General features: G+C 35.6%; 1 protein-coding gene and 1 long non-coding RNA gene across 3 annotated transcripts in view; one reads left to right on the plus strand and one right to left on the minus strand.

Moving 5' to 3' along the window:
• The window catches only part of LOC125670565 (protein patched homolog 1-like), a 34,177-nt gene continuing 12,838 nt past the window's right edge, over positions 1-21,339 (plus strand). Inside the window, exons 1-16 of one of the 2 annotated variants that reach the window (XM_048905791.2) lie at positions 1-301; positions 3,192-3,438; positions 4,180-4,250; positions 4,345-4,461; positions 9,024-9,147; positions 10,440-10,537; positions 11,316-11,436; positions 11,547-11,670; positions 11,828-12,000; positions 15,348-15,596; positions 16,088-16,265; positions 17,197-17,352; positions 18,146-18,273; positions 19,344-19,499; positions 20,173-20,298; positions 20,890-21,034. In XM_048905791.2, coding sequence (XP_048761748.2) covers positions 201-301; positions 3,192-3,438; positions 4,180-4,250; positions 4,345-4,461; positions 9,024-9,147; positions 10,440-10,537; positions 11,316-11,436; positions 11,547-11,670; positions 11,828-12,000; positions 15,348-15,596; positions 16,088-16,265; positions 17,197-17,352; positions 18,146-18,273; positions 19,344-19,499; positions 20,173-20,298; positions 20,890-21,034 — 2,314 coding nt within the window. In that variant the 5' untranslated portion in view covers positions 1-200. The remainder of the gene's footprint in view (positions 302-3,191; positions 3,439-4,179; positions 4,251-4,344; positions 4,462-9,023; positions 9,148-10,439; positions 10,538-11,315; positions 11,437-11,546; positions 11,671-11,827; positions 12,001-15,347; positions 15,597-16,087; positions 16,266-17,196; positions 17,353-18,145; positions 18,274-19,343; positions 19,500-20,172; positions 20,299-20,889; positions 21,035-21,339) is intronic. The other variant, XM_048905792.2, reaches the window with a different exon arrangement.
• LOC125670566 (uncharacterized) lies at positions 5,482-6,322 on the minus strand. The gene is made up of 2 exons (XR_007368333.2): positions 6,176-6,322; positions 5,482-5,726 (listed from the first exon to the last, which is right to left on the minus strand). It is a non-coding gene; the product is annotated as an uncharacterized LOC125670566 (long non-coding RNA).

A 21,339-nucleotide genomic window follows, 5' to 3' on the forward strand; every position in this document is an offset into this window, starting at 1 on the left:
GGTATGTTCCAAAGTGTATTTCCGGTGTTGAGGTGTCAAGGAAAATTGATGTCACTGCTGACTACTGTCTGGAAGATGAATGTCATTTGTAATTGAATTATGTCAGGCTGTGTGCAGGTTTAGGAAATGGTAGATTTGGATCGTTCAAAAAATTAGGGATTTGTAGATGAGCGTCTCCTGCTCGATTTAATGGAAGAAGAATGCAGCAAAAACCAGACAGTAATGAATCAACCAGGCGTTATTCCTGCTTGCGAAAAGTCAGCCACGGAATAATATGGAGTCTAGAAACGGCCTTTTATCAGTGAGTTGATGTACAGTTGCTAAAGAAAAGGTCCTATAGAATTCGTTCATTTTCCGTAACATGTTCATTCACTGAATATTAGAAATATATCTACAACTGTACAGTACAAGATACGGACAGCCGGTGGGTTCTTGTTAAGTTTTGTGATTTCGCGCTCAGCAGCAAGCTGACTCATATCAGTCAGATATTGGTATAGTAATTTTGGTTCTTAAAGAGTTGAAGGTTAATTTCTTATGGAACTGTGATTTATGAGTGTCTCGGTTGATTCCTTCAAAGCAGCTGGTTTAGCCTCAACTTATCATATTAACTTAATTGTATGATCACTCTCTGTAAATAGTTTTAACCTTGAAAAATATGTTTTTACTGTCCTAGCAAGCACATTGTCAAGTGATGTAATCTTCAAAGTCTAGGTATTCACTCATGCAGTAGAAGAGAGGGATGTGACAGACCACCTGTTAAGGACATGTGTGACGTTTCTGATATTTTCTCTAAAATCATTTTTACATGTCCTTGATATGAAGAGTTCCTGTATAATTTTCAAAATAGGTTAAATTTTATATTGTAGCAATATTACCACACTATGCATATTGGCCCAAGTAGCTCAGCGGTTAGATCATCTAACCAGTAAATGCAAGGTCCCAGGTTCGATACTTGATAGTTCCAAAGAGTTTTCTCTCCTTCCTTGCTACAGTAATGTCTGTCTATACAGCTTACTCTAATACATAAGAGCTGACTTTACATTTTTACTTGCAACGACCAGGAACTATCAAAATATGAAAACTCCAAAACAGACAGGCTAATCTTTTAAATTTGTAGAAATGAGATAGAATGCAAGTGATGTCACGAAAAATTACATATTATTGAGAAATATCTTTAAAACAAATTGTACATGTAATAGATGTTTGAGACATTTCAGTACAAAAAATTAACTTGCCCATGGGCTAGTAGTGTCTGTTACTTTTCCCCTAGATAAAACACTTGCCCACCCAACATGTCAGGTTGTGGGATTTATCAGCCTAAAAGCTTATTGGATTGCCTCATTTCTCCTGTAATACATCAACCAGAATCTTTCATCTATTGAAATCCTGGTCATGGCACCAAATGTAATAATAACACAGGAAGGAAGAGAATATGAAAATATAGCGGGTACAGCAGAATTGAACTTTTTTCAAGGGTGTCGGTTCCACCTCACTGACTTCCATCATGTGGGGCTTGATTGTCAATGTTGTCAAGTTTTGACTCTCCTTTTGGATTTTTAATGATCTCTGATTGTTCTGTCATATTGTTCTTTATCAAAATAATCAAATTTAAAAACCACAATAAGTGCATAATATTCTTCCAAAAAGTATGGAAAAAATCAATACTTAATTTATGTATCATACCAACCTGTTTGCATCACAATCACAATCAGTGCTCCCACTGGACCAAAATTCTCTTTCGCCACTTTTTCGGGGTGCGGCGCGGCGCAAATAATCTCATGCTTTACAATTATTTCCATCATATTATTTTATTCATTACAGTGATTTTAGCATTTTGAATCAGTTACATTACTTAATCATATCCAGCTACCATTATACCTAAACACTTCTTTCTGAATTATTAAGAAGTTGATTTGTTTTTTGATAAATTCTATTATGGAAATAAAAAATCAGATAATAAATCATATAAATATAAACTTAATGATGCTACACACCTCAGTGAAAACAATGTGAACATTGCCCGAAATGCAGATGTCACAAAATATCAAGCCCAATTTAGAGTCGTACATGTATCTCAACCATTCCCTTTTAGATTTCCGTTTTGGTCTGGAAGATTTTGCAATTTGGACAGAATCAGATGTTTGAGCAGGTGGGGTTGACTGTAAAGCCAAACATAGATATTTTTTTAAATTCTAGACCGACTAGGGTCAGAAGCTATGAGTTTAGTGTCAAAATAGAATGGGGTGCATAGTCTTCTGAGATTAGCATTTTCATACTGTTTGCGCACCGAACTTCAAAGAAAATTATTTATTAAAATTGCTATGTCCATATCAATGGTGACTGACCGCATTGTTTATGAAATCTTCGAACTAAAATCAAAATCTTGTAATCAACGAGCTTGGCCGCAAAAACAAACAATTGATGTATATACATTATACACAATAATACGGCCAATTTAATTACCGGTCGGTTCTGTGGTTAAGAATTGACATTAATGTGGAGATGATAACAGGATAATGAATAATACTTTAAATGTTAAACAATTGACCACAGCAGGGTACACAGCTGTCCAATGTACTTTATTACATAATCACCGACTTTTTTGCAGCCATACATTACCTGAGGCTATTATCTGGCCTTCGTGACCAGCTCTGTGTGCACTGGAGCGACGCAAGATTTCCGGTTGCACACGTTGACTGAATAAACAGATTTTGACTGCATAAACAAACAGGCGATAATGTGTCACTGACAAAGGAAAACACAAGACAGATTAAAATGCAATTTATTGCAGAAAGGGATTTTCGCCACTTTAATTTTTTTTTCACCATTTTTGAAAAAAAGTCGCCATTGGCGAAAATAGCGAAGCCCAGCTCGAGCACTGATCACAATATAATGACATACAAATGTATTGTTACACCCCTAGGTTTAACTAAAAATAGAAATAGATAATGCATTGAAGAGCTAATTAAATGATGCGTCAGCTATTGTGACATAATTTGTCTGCTGTCATTCAGTGAGCCACTTGTTGAGGGATCATGGTTACCCTAGAAGGATTTTCTTTTACTGCCAGACTTGCATTACGTGACTTTTCTAGGAAAATGACTATGATAATAGTAAAACCACTTACGTATTGCTAAATAAATTTATCTGTTCATATGTCAATAAACAAACTATATCATATGCACTTTCAGCCTTGGGCAGTTTGTGGGCACATATCCTGTGCTGACCATTGTGCTGAGTTTTGTAATCTGTGGGATTGCCTCCCTTGGAATGGTCAACTTTAAAGAAACAGACATAACGGAGAAATTGTGGGTCCCTTCCTATTCTCGCATACAGGACGAGAAGAAATGGATGATGGAAAACTTCCCTCCAGACACAAGATTTGCTAAAATAATAGCAGTGGAAAACAACATTCTGTCCCCACGATCACTGAGTGCGGTAAGATTTCACCTGAATTTTTCTATTACGGAGTAAAAACATAATAGCATCTATCAAGAATATTAAAGACACTTTATACAAAATAGAAAATTCTACATCCTTTTTAAGAGTTCCAATTTTTACTGACATTTTTACAGCTTTTGAGAAAATCTGGGTTTCCTTACTGTAGATTATAAATACAATGTCATGATCCACCAAGAGCATTTTTAAAATCATTGTGTGGAAAGAGTTTAAGTGATACTTGTTCTGCATATTTATTCATTTATTTATACAGAAATGGAGTTTGATTTGTTTGCAGCAAGTGTTAAGAATTGCATGAGTAAAGGGATTGTCTATTTGTATGTTGTAAAATCAAACATTTTCATGGGGTCCTAATATTTGTTGACGTGTTTGTGGCATGGACACAACTACAAAAATGATCACCAGAAAGTGAATGTTAATGAATAGCAATATTCCACTTCTACAAAATGTTCTCTTGATACGAACCACAAAAAAAAAAAAAAAATAACCCCAGGAAAACAAAGTGATTCCGCAGTTTCCTTATGATTTGTCACTTCATATTATGGTGACACTCCTTTCTGTTAAGATGCTAGTGCCCGCATTTATTTACTGAATAAGATTTTATGTTGTTTATATTCTACTGTATCGTATGGGATTTTTGGATAATTTATTTTGTCTCTCTCTATCTCTCTTTTTTTATATACATTTATGTATGTTTACACTGTTGTCTTCCATTTTCAGATGTTAGATCTTTATAACAAAGCAATATCATTTCATGAAAATGGTTACTCCTATAACCACATGTGCTTAAGGTATAGTATCTTAGTCAGAAATGAACTTTGTGTAATTAAGAGTATGTGTAAGATAATTCACATAGAATTAATTTGACCTGATTTTGAATTTCAGAGTTGGTTTTCACTGCAGAGTGAGCAGTATTTTAGAAATTTGGTCGTATAATAAAAGTACTATCGCACACCTGACTTATGATGGCATACTGAGAGATATAAACAGCATAAAATACAGGTATGTATAAACACCTGACATACAATGATGAGAGATTTAAATAAAATACAGGTATGTATTAACACTGACATACAATGATGAGAGATTTACTGTGGATTTACAGTAAGTGTGAACGAGACATATCGGCAAGTACATGACGTGCTTCAGATAGTTCATTGGAAAGTCCCAGAGTGATTTTAAAGAGCGCTTTTGATAGGTCGGTTAAATTATAGGTAGGCGGTCCCAAGTATTTGGCATTGTATTATCTTGTGCCTAACAAGTAAGTTTCAATATTTGATTTCTGTGTAAATTGCACTGTACGAAGCGTGAGATTCAATATCTGTTTTGATTTGACAACGGAGATTTGAGATTATGTTAATAAAATGTCTTGTAAAGTTTATCTTATATATACTAGATATCTACATGTATAAAAGTGATGGGATATCTTATAAAGAAAAAAATATAAGATGTCTTATAAAAGATACAAGATATCTCGTAAACTTTAGAAGATATAACTTTTATCAGATACCTTATAAATTTTATCTTTTAAACAGGAATAACCGTGTTATATTTATAATTCATCGCAGTATCAATAGGTATGGGAGGGGGAATACAGGGTGAAAAAGGAGAGCTCCGATTTGTAAAGAAAAGGCAGGATACAGGGCTCACACTGGACCAAAATTTTGTGTCGCAACCTGGCGTGCATCGACTCATACACGTTTACTGTAGATCTATATTTCATGTATATTATTCAAGAGGCATATACAACATATCATATCTCTGATTATTCTTACACAATTTATACAACATAGCTTTGTTTAGCTTTTATCACAAATCTCTATAATTATTAGGATATTGTGAAAATCGATTGTATTTCAGCAGATTGCTTTTTAGTCAGTCTGATGACATTGCAGCACAATCATGGTTTTATTTCTAAATATTGTTTTTGGCTATTAAGTTGACTCAATTCTATTTCATACCAGAAAAAAATAGGAGTATTTCATAGCATATAAACTGGCTATATTAAATAAAGACAAGAAATGAGTTTCTAAATGTTTATTAATCATTTTAGTAGTGTAAATGACATATATTACTCATTAAATTTGCAGTCTAGAAAAAGTCACTGATGACAGTTACTTAAAATTGATTACTGTAATACATAACACATGATCATAGTTTCACATCACATTTTCACTGAATAATCCTGTTTTCATCTTGAAATCCAGAATGACAAAGTGGTCCTTTGGTGAATCTCATCATGTAGAGGAGAAGGGACTTCATGAAGTCTGAAACAAATTTTAAATGGCTTAAGATGATGTGAAGTCAAAAGATGACAGGGTAGCAATTTCAAAAAAACCTACTGTTTTGCGTTTCCTCATGGCCATTTTCTAAATAGATCAAACTAAAGACCTAAAGAATAATGCAATTTCCCAACATTCCTCTATTTATACACTATACTAACGTCAAATGGATTAGAAAATATAGCTGAACATTCTGGTTTACCTTTCTAGATGAAATCGCTTTTGTACTGTGATGAACCGACAAATTAAATTTTAAATATTTTTATTAACACGGAAGTATCTTCCATTGACTAGATTGTGTGCACAATCACACGCTTTTTATTCCATCCAGTACAAAACAGATAGCTCCCCAGTAATGACTCGGGGTATGTCTATATTTACGATATGTACTGTAGGCAACTGGCACGCACAAAGTTCATTTCATTCACACCTACCTGCACATAGAGGATCAACCCTTTGTTTTGTGTAAACTGCTAAATAAACAAGACGCCCCTAAGTCTTATTGTTCCCATGCGACAGGGTATCCACATTCTGCACAGGTAAAACAGCCCTGAGGCTGTTTGGATGCCAACAGCTGAAATTCAAAATGGTGCGCGAATACTAAAATACGAAATGTCCGTGTCGCATTTCCGGAATTTCTGTCGCATTTTTTTCTGAAAAATCGCAAAATGCGACAAATGCGATGGGCAGCGCGAGCCCTGAGGATAGCAATATCCCAGAATTCAAATAGTGCTGAATATTGAAAAGAAGAAAAAAAAAAGACGGGATCGAAAATGCTGCGGGAAAAGGCAGGATCCGCAGTTGCCTCTATATCCCAATAAAAATTGAAAGGTTACTCCCTTAAATTCCTGTAGATACTTGTCAGTTTTAAGTGATCAGAAATTTCAGTACATGTTTCTATAGGCGATTTTGTCCGTTTAAGAACAATGCTTTTGTTTTGTTGTCTCTTTCACATTCGCAGTTTCCATATCGTTATTTTAAAATAAATCTCTCAGAGGATATTTTCGAAATCTTGCAAAGCATTGGAAAAGATCGATGTCGGAAAAATTTCTAAATTCAAATAGTTAGGGGGAAGAGGGGGTAAAAACTCGTAAGTTTCTGTCATCTGACATCGATTACACGTTAGTGGGAAAAAAAGACAACTGACTTTAAAACCACATAATAATACATTTTAATAAACGTTTAATAGTTTCAATGTACACTTTCATTTGTTTTACTTGTTAATCGATTAGTTTCAACATACTTCATATTTAGTTTTGTATTGGGGGGGGTCTTGGTGAGAACTATGCGAACTCAGTTTTCTCTAACATTGAACATTTGATCTTGCCCCTAAAATAATTTGTCAGATTAAGTAATAAGATCAATAGATATTCTACTTCAAGAAAACATTTATTTTCAACACATGGCATGCTTTGATGTCTTTTACTGTTATATATGCCCACATTTTCGTAAGAAATTCGGAAGTAACCATCGCTATATACTGTTAATTGAATGAACAACGGCAAGTTCTGTGAATTCTAGCAAAAACTAAATTCCCCAAACCACCCCTCTCCTGTACATGTAACACATTATTAAAGAAATTCAGCATTTCGTTAGCATTAGACGCGCCTTCTATGACGTCATAATAAACCACAGCAAAGGTCGATTGTTAATGTTGCAATACTGGCGTACCTTTGAACCTATATCACTGGTCCACCCCTAACTGTATGTCCATAGGAGTTTGAAATTTTATCAATAAAGTTAATAAAATGTACTTGATTGACCAAGCCTTGAGCTATGGTCAATCAAGTACATTTTATTAACTTTATTGATAAAATTTCAAGTCCCTATGGTATGTTTATGATTGCGATTACCCGTTGTACGAACGCGACACTTGCTTCGTCAATATATATAATATATATATATATAAAGTCTCTTTTTCGGAAGTAAAATACAGAAAAAACTCTAAACACTTTGTTGAAATATTTCAACCGTGTTCCCGGTCTTCTTCACGAAAACACGACTGAAGAAGACCGGTAACATGGTCGAAATATTTCAACAAAAAGTTTAGAGTTGCTCTCTCTCTCTCAGTGTATATATATATATATAAATTTTCAACACTTCGTTCGTGTTCAGACCACAGGGGCTCGTCACGAATTGACCCTCTCTATTCTATATTTACATTTATGTGTAAATATAGAATAGACGATGTCAAATTTTAAAAAGACAAATATTTCATGACGAGTCCCTGTGTTCAGACGAAATATGCTTCTCTTGGATTTTCTTTGCAATTTCTTGAAAGTCATTTCCCTAAAAATTTCTCGCAGTTTTACAAATTAAAGACACCTTTGGTACAAATATTTCTTCTTAATAAATTTTGTCTGATTTCTCTATTAATATACACTTGATTTCTTTTTAATTTCATACTCGATTAACAAAATTACATCCGGTGTGAGCTTCGTTGGCGACATTTTCGGTGCAAGAGTTCCCATGATTGACAATTTTATAACGTGACCTTTTCGACGCCTAATTTCTTACTGATTTTACCATAAAATAAACCCTCGGCATGTAATTTTAAAATCAACATCATTGTTTTAGTTGGTATTGGTTTTCCCTTTTCGCAGTCTCTTCCATTGTGCTAAAAGATTATGTAATGATACACTAGTGTAAAGACACGTGTGACCATCTAAAATTATTTTTATTCCCGCCCCTTTAAATATTGGTCCAATCGCAGTGATTGTTCTTTCCTTGATGCGTCATCATTGACAGATTTGTTTTGAAACCAACTATCCGAGACCTCGAATGAACTTGAGAAGCTGAGTCATTCACACTTTCTGTAAATTCACAGTAAATAAAATACAGGTATGTATTATCACTGACATACAATGATGAGAGATTTAAATAAAATACAGGTATGTATAAACACCTGACATACAATGATGAGAGATTTAAATAGAATACCGGTGAGTATTAACACTTACAAATTTATATTGAGTATATTGATTTCATCAATGATATACACAAAACCAAGACAGACATATTGATTTCATCAATTGTATTTGATATACATAAAGCCAAGACAGATTTATATTGATTTTATCAATTGTATCTTTATTTGATTTATTTCCTTTTTATAACTTTATGTAACAAAATTATATTATTAATAAAATCGAGATTTACAGACATAGAATTCCAAATTATTTTATTTCTGTAGAATTAGCATATAAAAAGTTCATTGTATACATGTATCTCCCTCAAAATGGTTTAAGCACATTGGTATGTGTGTCTTTCATTTAATTGTAGCCCAATGTACCACAACAGACTGGATGTTACCACCATGCTTGGGAAGGTTTTGTTTGACACAGATGGTAACATCATAGCTGCAGAAGTGGCATCCATTTTGTTTCTTCTGAAGGACGAGGAGGAGGTACTCACATCTACTCACTGTTACACTGCTGTTATAAGTCACATCTACTCACTGTTATACTACTGTTATAAGTCACATCTACTCACTGTTATACTACTGTTATAAGTCACATCTACTCAGTGTTACACTACTGTTATAAGTCACATCTACTCACTGTTATACTACTGTTATAAGTCACATCTACTCACTGTTATACTACTGTTATAAGTCACATCTACTCACTGTTATACTACTGTTATAAGTCACATCTACTCACTGTTATACTACTGTTATAAATCACATCTACTCACTGTTATACTACTGTTATAAGTCACATCTACTCACTGTTATACTACTGTTATAAGTCACATCTACTCACCATTACACTACTGTTATAAGTCACATCTACTCACTGTTATACTACTGTTATAAGTCACATGTACTCACTGTTATACTACTGTTATAAGTCACATCTACTCACTGTTATACTACTGTTATAAGTCACATCTACTCACTGTTATACTACTGTTATAAGTCACATCTACTCACTGTTATACTACTGTTATAAGTCACATCTACTCACTGTTATACTACTGTTATAAGTCACATCTACTCACTGTTATACTACTGTTATAAGTCACTTGGGAGTAAAATTCATTCAATAAATGAATTGAAAATGCTTACATATTTAATCCATTATGAAGTAAGGTGATCTTCTCATGATTGTGTGGTACTGTTCCTTTGTGTATGGTGTTTGTGTTGTTCGGCTGGTTGGATGGGTGAGAATGTGTTCTGCGTATAATCAATTTCTAATCCGAGGCAGGCTACTGACAAATAAGTTGATGTTACAGGGGTTTCGGCAGTCTTGTTTTCAGGGGTTTCAGCAGTCTTGTTTTCAGGGGTTTCAGCAGTCTTGTTTTCAGGGGTTTTAGCAGTCTTGTTTTCAGGGGTTTTAGCAGTCTTGTTTTAAGTCAGTATTTTGCTAATTCTTTGGTCGTTGTGGTGATCTTGCAGATGTAACCATTGATTGGTATTGTCTGGCATGTTTTGTGTTTTGTACCAATTGTTTGTTGTTCGTTACATATAGACTTTGGCTTTTGCTCCTGTTTTGAATAATCAGGGGGTGGGGAGCTTTTGATGGGTGTGACTGGTCAGTAGGGGGTTTGCTTCTTCTAATCATCTAGTCATTCCATGGGTGTGTGTATGCTCTGTTCTCAATTTTGTGTTCTTTGTAGGATTTGTGAGATTGATCACTGTTCATTATCTTTATCATAAGGCTGTTCTGTTAGGTGTGACATGGTGTTTTTTTCCAGATGAGACCAGCAGCGATGAAGTGGGAGACAGAAGTCATACAGTTAGTGCAGAAAGGTCATCCACACCTAAAGGAGACTTACATATACGCCACTCGTAGGTCAGTTCCCACTGCGTATTCAAAATATAAATTGTATAAAATGATCAGTTTAGATATCAGTTTATGTTAGTTACAAGCAATTCTTGTTTATTTTCCTGTAATTTCTCAAGAATATGTGCTTTTCATTTCTCATGATATTCTCTGTTGGTTTTGTTGATAAATAACTATGAAGTCATAATCAACTGCTTGTAAAAAAAAAATCCATCTCGTATAAACATGTAGAGTGGCAATTTTTATTTGTGTGTGTTGGTAGCATTGATTGCCCACGATAGTCACTGTTTTATATGATTTGTCACACACACGTTTTGTCTGGGTACCAGTTTTATATGTTTTATCACACACACGTTTTGTCTGGGTACCAGTTTTATATGTTTTATCACACACACGTTTTGTCTGGGTACCAGTTTTATATGATTTGTCACACACACGTTTTGTCTGGGTACCAGTTTTATATGATTTGTCACACACACGTTTTGTCTGGGTACCAGTTTTATATGATTTGTCACACACACGTTTTGTCTGGGTACCAGTTTTATATGATTTGTCACACACGTTTTGTCTGGGTACCAGTTTTATATGATTTGTCACACACACGTTTTGTCTGTGTTCCAGTTTTATATGATTTGTCACACACACGTTTTGTCTGGGTACCAGTTTTATATGTTTTATCACACACACGTTTTGTCTGGGTACCAGTTTTATGTTTTATCACACACACGTTTTGTCTGGTTACCAGTTTTATATGTTTTATCACACACACGTTTTGTCTGTGTATCAGTTTTGACGATGAAGGATATGGAGCAGTGAACGAAGACATTAACCTACTCTCTGTTGGCATCTGCATTGTCCTCATCTTTGTCATCATAACTCTTGGGAGGTTTAATCTTGTAGAGCATAAGGTAAGAGTTGTGAAGATCTATTCTGTACAGAGTTAATGTTTAGTTTAATCATGCTATTGTAATATGTTTATTATTGTTGATAGTGAAATTTGCGTGTTTGTGTGTTTCAGCTGCTATTGTCTCTGGCTGGACTTCTGAGTGTGGGGATGTCCATTGGTTTTGCGTATGGCTTGGCCACCACCTTTGGAGTTATTTATGGTCCTGTACATGCCATCATGCCTTTTCTCTTGCTTGGTAAAGATCTCTCAATTTCAACTTAATATGCAGTGTTTAGCTTAACATCATTAAATGTTCTGGCTAAAGACAATATTGATTCAGTATTCTTTGTGCTTTGGATGCTTTTATACATTGATAAAGGACATTTTTATGACCTTTGACCTCTTTGCCACAGGTATAGGTGTAGATGACATGTTTGTCATTGTGGAGGCCTGGAAAAATCTAACCCCCAAGGAACAACAGCTACCTCTCCCCAAGCAGGTCGCCATGACAATGAAACATGCTGGTGTGTCAGTGACCGTGACCTCTGTAACAGATATTGTGGCCTTCGCAATTGGAGCTTCAACTGTAAGTGTCTCCCTCTGTTGTCTATCACTGTAAGTGTCTCCCTCTGTTGTCTATCACTGTAAGTGTCTCCCTCTGTTGTCTATCACTGTATGTGTCTCCCTCTGTTGTCTATCACTGTGTCTCCCTCTGTTGTTTATCACTGTAAGTGTCTCCCTCTGTTGTCTATCACTTTAAGTGTCTCCCTCTGTTGTCTATCACTGTAAGTGTCTCCCTCTGTTGTCTATCACTGTGTCTCCCTCTGTTGTCTATCACTGTAAGTGTCTCCCTCTGTTGTCTATCACTGTATCTCCCTCTGTTGTCTATCACTGTAAGTGTCTCTCTCTGTTGTCTATCACTGTGTCTCCCTCTGTTGTCTATCACTGTAAGTGTCTCCCTCTGTTGTCTATCACTGTATCTCCCTCTGTTGTCTATCACTGTAAGTGTCTCTCTCTGTTGTCTATCACTGTGTCTCCCTCTGTTGTCTATCACTGTAAGTGTCTCCCTCTGTTGTCTATCACTGTATCTCCCTCTGTTGTCTATCACTGTAAGTGTCTCTCTCTGTTGTCTATCACTGTATCTCCCTCTGTTGTCTATCACTGTAAGTGTCTCCCTCTGTTGTCTATCACTGTATCTCCCTCTGTTGTCTATCACTGTAAGTGTCTCTCTCTGTTGTCTATCACTGTATCTCCCTCTGTTGTCTATCACTGTAAGTGTCTCTTTCTGTTGTCTATCACTGTGTCTCCCTCTGTTGTCTATCACTGTAAGTGTCTCCCTCTGTTGTCTATCACTTTAAGTGTCTCCCTCTGTTGTCTATCACTGTGTCTCCCTCTGTTGTCTATCACTGTAAGTGTCTCCCTCTGTTGTCTATCACTGTATGTGTCTACCTCTGTTGTCTATCACTGTATCTCCCTCTGTTGTCTATCACTGTAAGTGTCTCCCTCTGTTGTCTATCACTGTAAGTGTCTCCCTCTGTTGTCTATCACTGTGTCTCCTTCTGTTGTCTATCACTGTGTCTCCCTCTGTTGTCTATCACTGTAAGTGTCTCCCTCTGTTGTCTATCACTGTAAATGTCTCCCTCTGTTGTCTATCACTGTAAGTGTCTCTCTCTGTTATCTATCACTGTAAGTGTCTCCCTCTGTTGTTTATCACTGTGTCTCCCTCTGTTGTCTATCACTGTAAGTGTCTCCCTCTGTTGTCTATCACTGTGTCTCCCTCTGTTGTCTATCACTGTAAGTGTCTCCCTCTGTTGTCTATCACTGTATGTGTCTCCCTCTGTTGTCTATCACTGTGTCTCCCTCTGTTGTCTATCACTGTAAGTGTCTCCCTCTGTTGTCTATCACTGTAAGTGTCTCCCTCTGTTGTCTATCACTTTAAGTGTCTCCCTCTGTTGTCTATCACTGTAAGTGTCTCCCTCTGTTGTATATCACTGTGTCTCCCTCTGTTGTCTATCACTGTGTCTCCCTCTGTTGTCTATCACTGTAAGTGTCTCTCTCTGTTGTTTATCACTGTGTGTGTCTCCCTCTGTTGTCTATCACTGTAAGTGTCTCCCTCTGTTGTCTATCACTGTGTCTCCCTCTGTTGTCTATCACTTTAAGTGTCTCCCTCTGTTGTCTATCACTTTAAGTGTCTCCCTCTGTTGTCTATCACTGTGTCTCCCTCTGTTGTCTATCACTGTGTCTCCCTCTGTTGTCTATCACTGTGTCTCCCTCTGTTGTCTATCACTGTAAGTGTTTCCCTCTGTTGTCTATCACTGTTGGTAACCAGTATATTTACAATATTTTGTCCACTATATTTTGATCACTTACTGCGCAGTGGGTAAGAAAGCTCAAGTGAGCTTTTTTGATCACCTGTTGTCCGTCTGTCTGTCTGTTGTAAACTTTTTACATTTTTGACTTCTTCCCTAGAACCACATGGTTAATTTCAACGAAACTGGGCAAAAAGCATCCTTGGGTGAAGGGCTTTCAAGTTTGTTCAAATGAAGGGCCATGCCCCCTTCAATTGGGAGATAATCATAAAAATGCAAAAATTGAGTGGGTTCATTTAAAAATCTTCTCAAGAACCACTGGGCCAGAAGAGCTGAATTTTACATGAAAGCTTCCTAACAAAGTGCAGATTCATGTTTGTTAAAATCATGACCCCCTGGAAGTACTTTGGGGTCACAATAGAAGATACAAGTTTTACATGCAAATATATAGGGAAAATCTTTAAAAATGTTCTCAAGAACCACTGAACCAGGAAAGTACAAATTTACATGAAAGCTTCCTGACATAGTGCAGATTTCAAGTTTGTTAAAATCATGGCTTCCACGGGTAGGATGGGACCACAATAGGGGATTAAAGTTTTACATACAAATGTATTGGGAAATTCTTTAAAAATCTTCTCAAGAACCACTGGGCCAGGAAATTACAAATTTACATGAAAGTTTCCTGACATAAAGCAGATTCAAGTTTGTTCAAATCATGGCCCACAGGGGTAGAATGGGGCCACAATAGGGGATCAAAGTTTTACTTTGGAATATATAGGGAAAATCTTAAATAATCTTCTCGAAAAAACCAATGGGCCAGAAAAGTTTACATTTACATGAAAGCTTACTGACATGATGCAGATTCAAGTTAGTAAGAATCATGGCCCCTGGAGGTAGGTTGGGGCCACAGTAGAGATTAATGTTTTACATGCAAATATGTATGGAAAAATCTTTAAATATGGGCCAAGATGATTCAGGTGAGCAATATACCAAAGTCCATTCACAAATCAATTCAATGAAAATTAGATGTCAGATCCACTCGCATACATATATGTGTAAGTGAGCAGATCTAACATCTAATTTTAATTAGATTGTACACAAATATTTATATCGACATCAGAAAAAGTCTAAATCATATTAAAACTTGTATCATTTCTATTTGTGTTGTATTAATCGTATTTTTCTTTTGCCCTTCCAAAGATGTTCATTGATTGTAGTAATCTAAATATCACAGATTATCAACCTCATATTAAATAAAAATATTTGTCCTCGCATATGAATGTGATAAAAAGAAATCACAAAGACACAATTATTTTATTTCCTTGGGAAAATATGTGCAGTAATGTATATAGACTATCACAGTAATTTCATTGGAACGTTGAACCTGACGGACAAAATTCAACTCAGTACAACAAAGTCTACTCCTATATATAGCATCATAGGATAGATTTTATTGTCTGACATGTCTCAAAAAATTCACAAGCACTGGATGTTCACACCCTGAACAAATGCCAGAACTGAACGTGTATGATGATAAGAGATTCTACGGTCAGTGATTGTACCGGTATTATATATCTAAACAGGAAGGAGTGATGTTTATCATGTACGTGTCCTTCTCTTGTAGGTGATTCCTGGTCTGAGTGCGTTCTGTATCGATGCGGCCCTAGGGATTTTGGCTCTGTTTATCTTGCAGTCGACATTTTTTGTGGCGTGTTTGACTCTGGATCAGAAACGAATCGAGGCTCAAAGGGACGCCATTTTGTGTTGTGTAGCCTACAAAAGCTTTGAACCCAATAAATGCAGTCAGAAAAATTTTCTGGCTTTAGCGTTTAAGAAATATTTGGGACCATTCTTCATGAGGACTCCAGTCAAGGTCAGCATCATGTTAAATAAGTGCAGAGAGAAAGATGAATTAAAATCTGTTTCTTTAAGGAGGAATAACACGAGAGAAATCTGGTATGGATGGAAAGTGGAGAATATGTAGAATAATGTTTTGAAATTGAAAGTTTCAAATTCACCTCGTTTAGTGAAAAAATGCAGTAAAGAGTAATGTGTGGGAAAAAATTAAAACTCCTGCTCGACCTGAATACATAGATTACAGATCAGCAGTTGACACATAAACCTACTGAGCTACCCAGCTAAGTAATTAAATTTAAAAGGAAAATACAAATATTGTTGGTATATATATTTTCATTCAAGTTTCAAAAGGAAGTCAGTCATTATGACAATGTATTTATTCCTCCTCAAAGTACACAATATATGAAAATTCAACAGTTTTGAAAGATTATTACCTTCCAGTTAGAATCATTTATTGCATTATTTAGCACAGATGCATCTTTGAACTCAGTCTTTAACTGTTGACAGGTAATAGTGATGATTGTGACCTTTTCTCTGCTGGGGGTCAATATTTACGGCTTCTACCACCTGAAGCAGGACTTTGATCTTGTGATGTATATACCCTCGGATTCCTACGCTCACCAGTTTGCTAAGGCCCAAGAGAAGTATTTCCCTGACAGAGGAGTAGAAGTCAATGTTTACTGTGGTGAGTTCTAAACTAATTCAGAAATGGCCTTCACCTTTCTGTAAGGGGTAAGTGGTGGTTTAACAGGTTCTTGACCGCTGGTTTAGCTCTCGGTCTATTCTGGTGAATTGTCAGTAGAGCAGTTAATAAGGGGATGTCTGAGACAGAATTTTCTTTTTAAAATACTTTTATGTAATATTTATCTGATTTTTTCATGAAATACAATTTATTTTGTCTTGGCTTTAATCTTGTGTAACAACGTAATCAGTTGCAATGCTTGTCATATTTATCCCTCTTCACTTTTTCAGTCGTGATGCATTTAGCCAATCAAAATGTAGAACATATCACAGTTAACATGAGAATTCATTTAGCCAATCAAAATGTAGAACATATCACAGTTAACATGAGAATGCATTTAGCCAATCAAAATGTAGAACATATCACAGTTAACATGAGAATGCATTTAGCCAATCAAAATGTAGAACATATCACAGTTAACATGAGAATGCATTTAGCCAATCAAAATGTAGAACATACCGGTATCACAGTTAACATGAGAAAAAGTTTTTGAAAAGTTTTCTGCATGTTAAACATCGTTTGCCACAGGTATAAGATTTTATCATGTCGCCTATTTCAAGCACATTGATATTTTCGGAATCACTTTGGCCGTTGTCTGTATACATATTTGCCTATTCCTTTTAGACCATAAGAGTTATGACTTTGATATTTAATGTGACTTTTATGTGCTCCTTGTGTGAGGGTCATTTGATTCATACAAATTCTATCTTCTATAAATAGAATCATGTTGTATTGTACAACAGACAGTGCCCATCAATACCCTTTTGATATTTATATGTATATAAAATCTTTATAGACGTTCTGGGACTAATTTAGACGTATGTGATGTACATGTATTTATGTGAAAATGACATGTAGTGTTTGATATTTTTAGGCGACATACATTATGGTTCCAGTCAGAAGATCTTGAACGAAATGCTGGCAAAAATCGGCTCAGATCCGGGGGTGGAAAATGGAACAGTTATAAGCTGGTTTCCAGCCTTTGAAGCTTGGCTGAGGAGCTTGAACAACTCGAAACTGGCTAAATATAGTAATGTTTATTAGTCACTGGTTATTGATTAACTGTGGTTAAAAATGTGAATAGTCTTTACTGAATTGTTAGTACCGGTACTCTTGATACTTTACTTTACTCCCACAGAACTTTGGGGGGGGGGGGGGGGGGGGGGGGGGTGTTACTGGAATCAGCATATCCCTCTGCCTGTCTATCCATCAGAATTTTTTGTATAGAGATTTTCTTAGATACTGTTCAATATTTCCCCAAGAGTTTAGGGAAATGTATGTAGTGCAAACATCTGGTAATATTAGGTTGGTTTTGTCTGTTTTTGGAAATTCATAGCTCTCCTTTTAAGAATTCTTTTGAAGATCTCTGTTGATATTCATTTTTTGCTACACAGAGAAACAATTTCTGTGTTTATTCTTTCAATACCATCTTCTTTTTTATATATATACGAATGTTTGTACTTGACACAAAGTTTATTTGTGGCATGGCGTGTGGCTTTATATTAATTCCAGCTCAAGGTCATTTGGACAACGTCACTGGTAGAAAAACATGATATAGTTCATATATGGATTACCATATATTTATATAAGATTACGAAATTGATACAAATGTCCCTAAAGATCCTACCCTATAGTCATGTGAAGGTCTCAAGGTCACTGGGGGAAAAGGTATTTATTTCTTTTCCAAATCCTATCAGTAACATGGAGAACCATTGGCTTATAAATCTCAGGGTTAACAAGTTGTGTGGGGTTTCTTACCAATATTGATATTTTTTGAAGTCAGAACAATGTCCTTGCATTCATTATTGTACTGTCTGTTTCAGATCATTACCCATACGATGAGTTGGAGTTCGATTCCCTGGCCCTGAGGTTTGTAGAACAGACACCAGTGGGACGGGCCTTCAGGAGATTTATGAAGTTTGATAAAACAATTAACCCTCCAATTCTCAAGGTAACACAATTACTGGGAGTCTTTTAAAACAAGGTCATGAAACTGTTTGTAGGAAATGAGCATTGGAACTGATTATTTTTGTAATGTTGAATTATTAAGATGTAAAATTATCAACAAGGACAATACAAATGTGTGTTTTCAGAGTTATTCCTCTGACTTAATGTATTTCCACCCTTCTGTGACATCATAAGATTTTGCAAAGTCAATGATTTGATAAGATTTATGTATGACAGGAACATAAATTTTGTTTGAATCTTTTTCAATAGTTTTTGTGAAATGTCTTGTTAACCATAAAATATTTCAAAAGTGTAAGTTTAGATGAATAATCAATAAATATATATTTCAAAATATTGATTCCAAGGGCAATAACTCTGTTTTCATTAAATTATTTATCAAGTCCATTATGCGATAGATTTTCTTTATTTTTCACAAATATTTTGTCTATTTTTTAAAGAAACAGTTTCATGAAATTGTTTATGAATACTATTATATCATTACAACCAGGTTTTGTGAAATTTTGATAATGCTGTTTAAGGAAAATTGCAATTTTCTGATGTTGATAACAGGTATATTGTCCTATATGACAATACTGGCAACTGGTCTTGGTCTCACTTCTTCAAAAAGTGAGACTAAGATAGAAAGTGAACTTGACTCAGTTTTAAGGCCCTGGAGCCAGGAATTGCATTGATTTGAACTGCATAAACCCTATTCTGTCACTGTGAGTTCCTCACTTTACACATACCTGTCACTGTTCCTTATTTTACTTCCCATGGGGATCCAGATTAGAATAGGACCTCAGTACCCCTTGCTTGTTGTACGCTGTGACTAAATGGGGCCGTTCTTCAAATGAGACCACGAAAACCGAGGCCCTGTGTCACAGCAGGTGTGGCACAATAAAGATCTCTCCCTGCTCAAAGGCCATAAGCGCCAGGCATAGGCTGAAATTTTGCAGCTCTTTACTGGCAATGTTGACGTCTCCATATGAATGAAAAATTTTCAAGCAGAATGTTCTACAATATACAACCAACCAACCTTACTTTACACACACCCGGTATTTTTTCTTTGTTCAGGCGATGTACTTCTCACTGAGACACACCAGTCAGTCAAACTCTCAGGCAGAAATCGATGCCATGGAAAATTTACGAAAAATCACAGACAATGCAGGACTTCCTGTGGGGATGTGTTTCCCGTACTGTCCTGAATATCTAACGTATGAAACCAATAAAGTGAGTATTCATCGGTGTTCAGATTGTGTATAATGTCCTGAATATCTAAGGTATGAAATCATTAAGGTAAGTTTTATCGGTATTTGGTTTTTGTATAATGGAACACTTGTTTTCATTGATTTCACATGCATGTGTATTACATATTTTAAAAAGTTGCTAGATTCAGTCTAGAAATTATTTTTAACATCACATGTATTTAATTATGTTTTATTACTTAGGTTCAGTGGTATCTCACACATAAAATATACTGAAACATAGATGTACACTATTAGTTACACAGCTAGTTAGTGACCTGATATGGAAAAATACATGGTGTGAAAAGAAAACCTGTATTGGGCGAGGCGGGTTTTCTTTTCACACCATGTATTTTTCCGTATCAGGTCACTAACTAACTGTGTAATGAATTTATCACATCAAAGACCTCTAACTGTATCTGTGGGGGTCTATATCATACAACTCATTGCTTCGCCAATTTTGTCATGGCTGCTAGTCTAACCCGACAATAAATTACTCGTTCAATACGGATTTTTCTCGCTTTATACAGTTTTTTTCACGACGTCATGTGACCAAGATCTGACCAATTAGATTTTGACCATTTTGTCTAAGGCGTGATAATTTTACTTGCATGTACCACTCTATTCTGTGTAATTTTCAAACCTATCTTGTTTTTCAGGTTTTACAAGTAGAGTTATACCGTAATTTGGCATTGGCAGGGGCATGTGTGTTTTTTGTGACCCTAATTCTGATCGCCAACGTGTTGACCAGCATGATAGTATTTACCTGTGTCATCTTCACCCTGGTAAGTCTAGACTGATATTAACTTTACAGACACTAGACTGGTATTAACTTTACAAACACTAGACTGATATTAACTTTACAGAGACCACCCTGGTAAGTCTTGACTGGTAATAACTTTACAGACACTAGAATGGTATTAACTTTACAGAGACCACCCTGGTAAGTGTAGACTGATAATAACTTTACAGACATCGCTCTTTGGTTCACTGTATAGATTTATAGATCTCGTTTAAATTGTAATTATTACCACTAAATATACTGCTTGTGGAATAGATATCAATGTCTTGATGTCATCCTTTACGTATGTTTTACAATTTTTCAGACACACATGTGTATACAGAATTAAGTAGATCATCTCAAATGACGTAGAACATGTGTATTAGGAATTAATAGATAATTTAAAATGATGTAGAACACGTGTATAATGAATTAGATAATTTGAATTGATCTAGAGCATGTGTATTAGGAATTAGATAATTTAAAATGATGTAGAGCATGTGCATAAGGGATTAGATAATTTAAATTGATCTAGAGCAGGTGTGTGTTTTAGGAATTAGATAATTTAAGATGATGTAGAGCACGTGTGTTTTAGGTGGATGTGGCAGGGACGATGTACTTCTGGGGTGTTACCATAGATACCGCCAGTAGTATTCTGCTGACCTTGTGCGTTGGTCTGGCTGTAGATTACTCTGCTCACATCGGACACACATTCATGACCGTCTCAGGAAGTAAAAAAGGTACGACCCTCACTAAACTTGCAATCATTCCGTTAGAATGAGAATTCTTATTGTGATGACAGTCTCAGTAATGGCCTATTAATAATTGATGTATTTGAAATGTCTAAAGTGTTTTCATAGGGAAAAAACAATCTTTGACTTGATGGCAAATTTCCTTGGTATCATGAGCCCTTATCCTGGCATTGGGTACTTTTGTGATGCATGGAAATAAAATGCTACATGACATTTTGTTTAGGATTTATTATAAAAGCAATCAAATAATTTCATGATTTGTTTTTTGTATATATTTATGATGCATCTTAACC

Source organism: Ostrea edulis, chromosome 4 (genome assembly GCF_947568905.1).
Source record: "Ostrea edulis chromosome 4, xbOstEdul1.1, whole genome shotgun sequence".
NCBI classification, from domain to species: domain Eukaryota; kingdom Metazoa; phylum Mollusca; class Bivalvia; order Ostreida; family Ostreidae; genus Ostrea; species Ostrea edulis.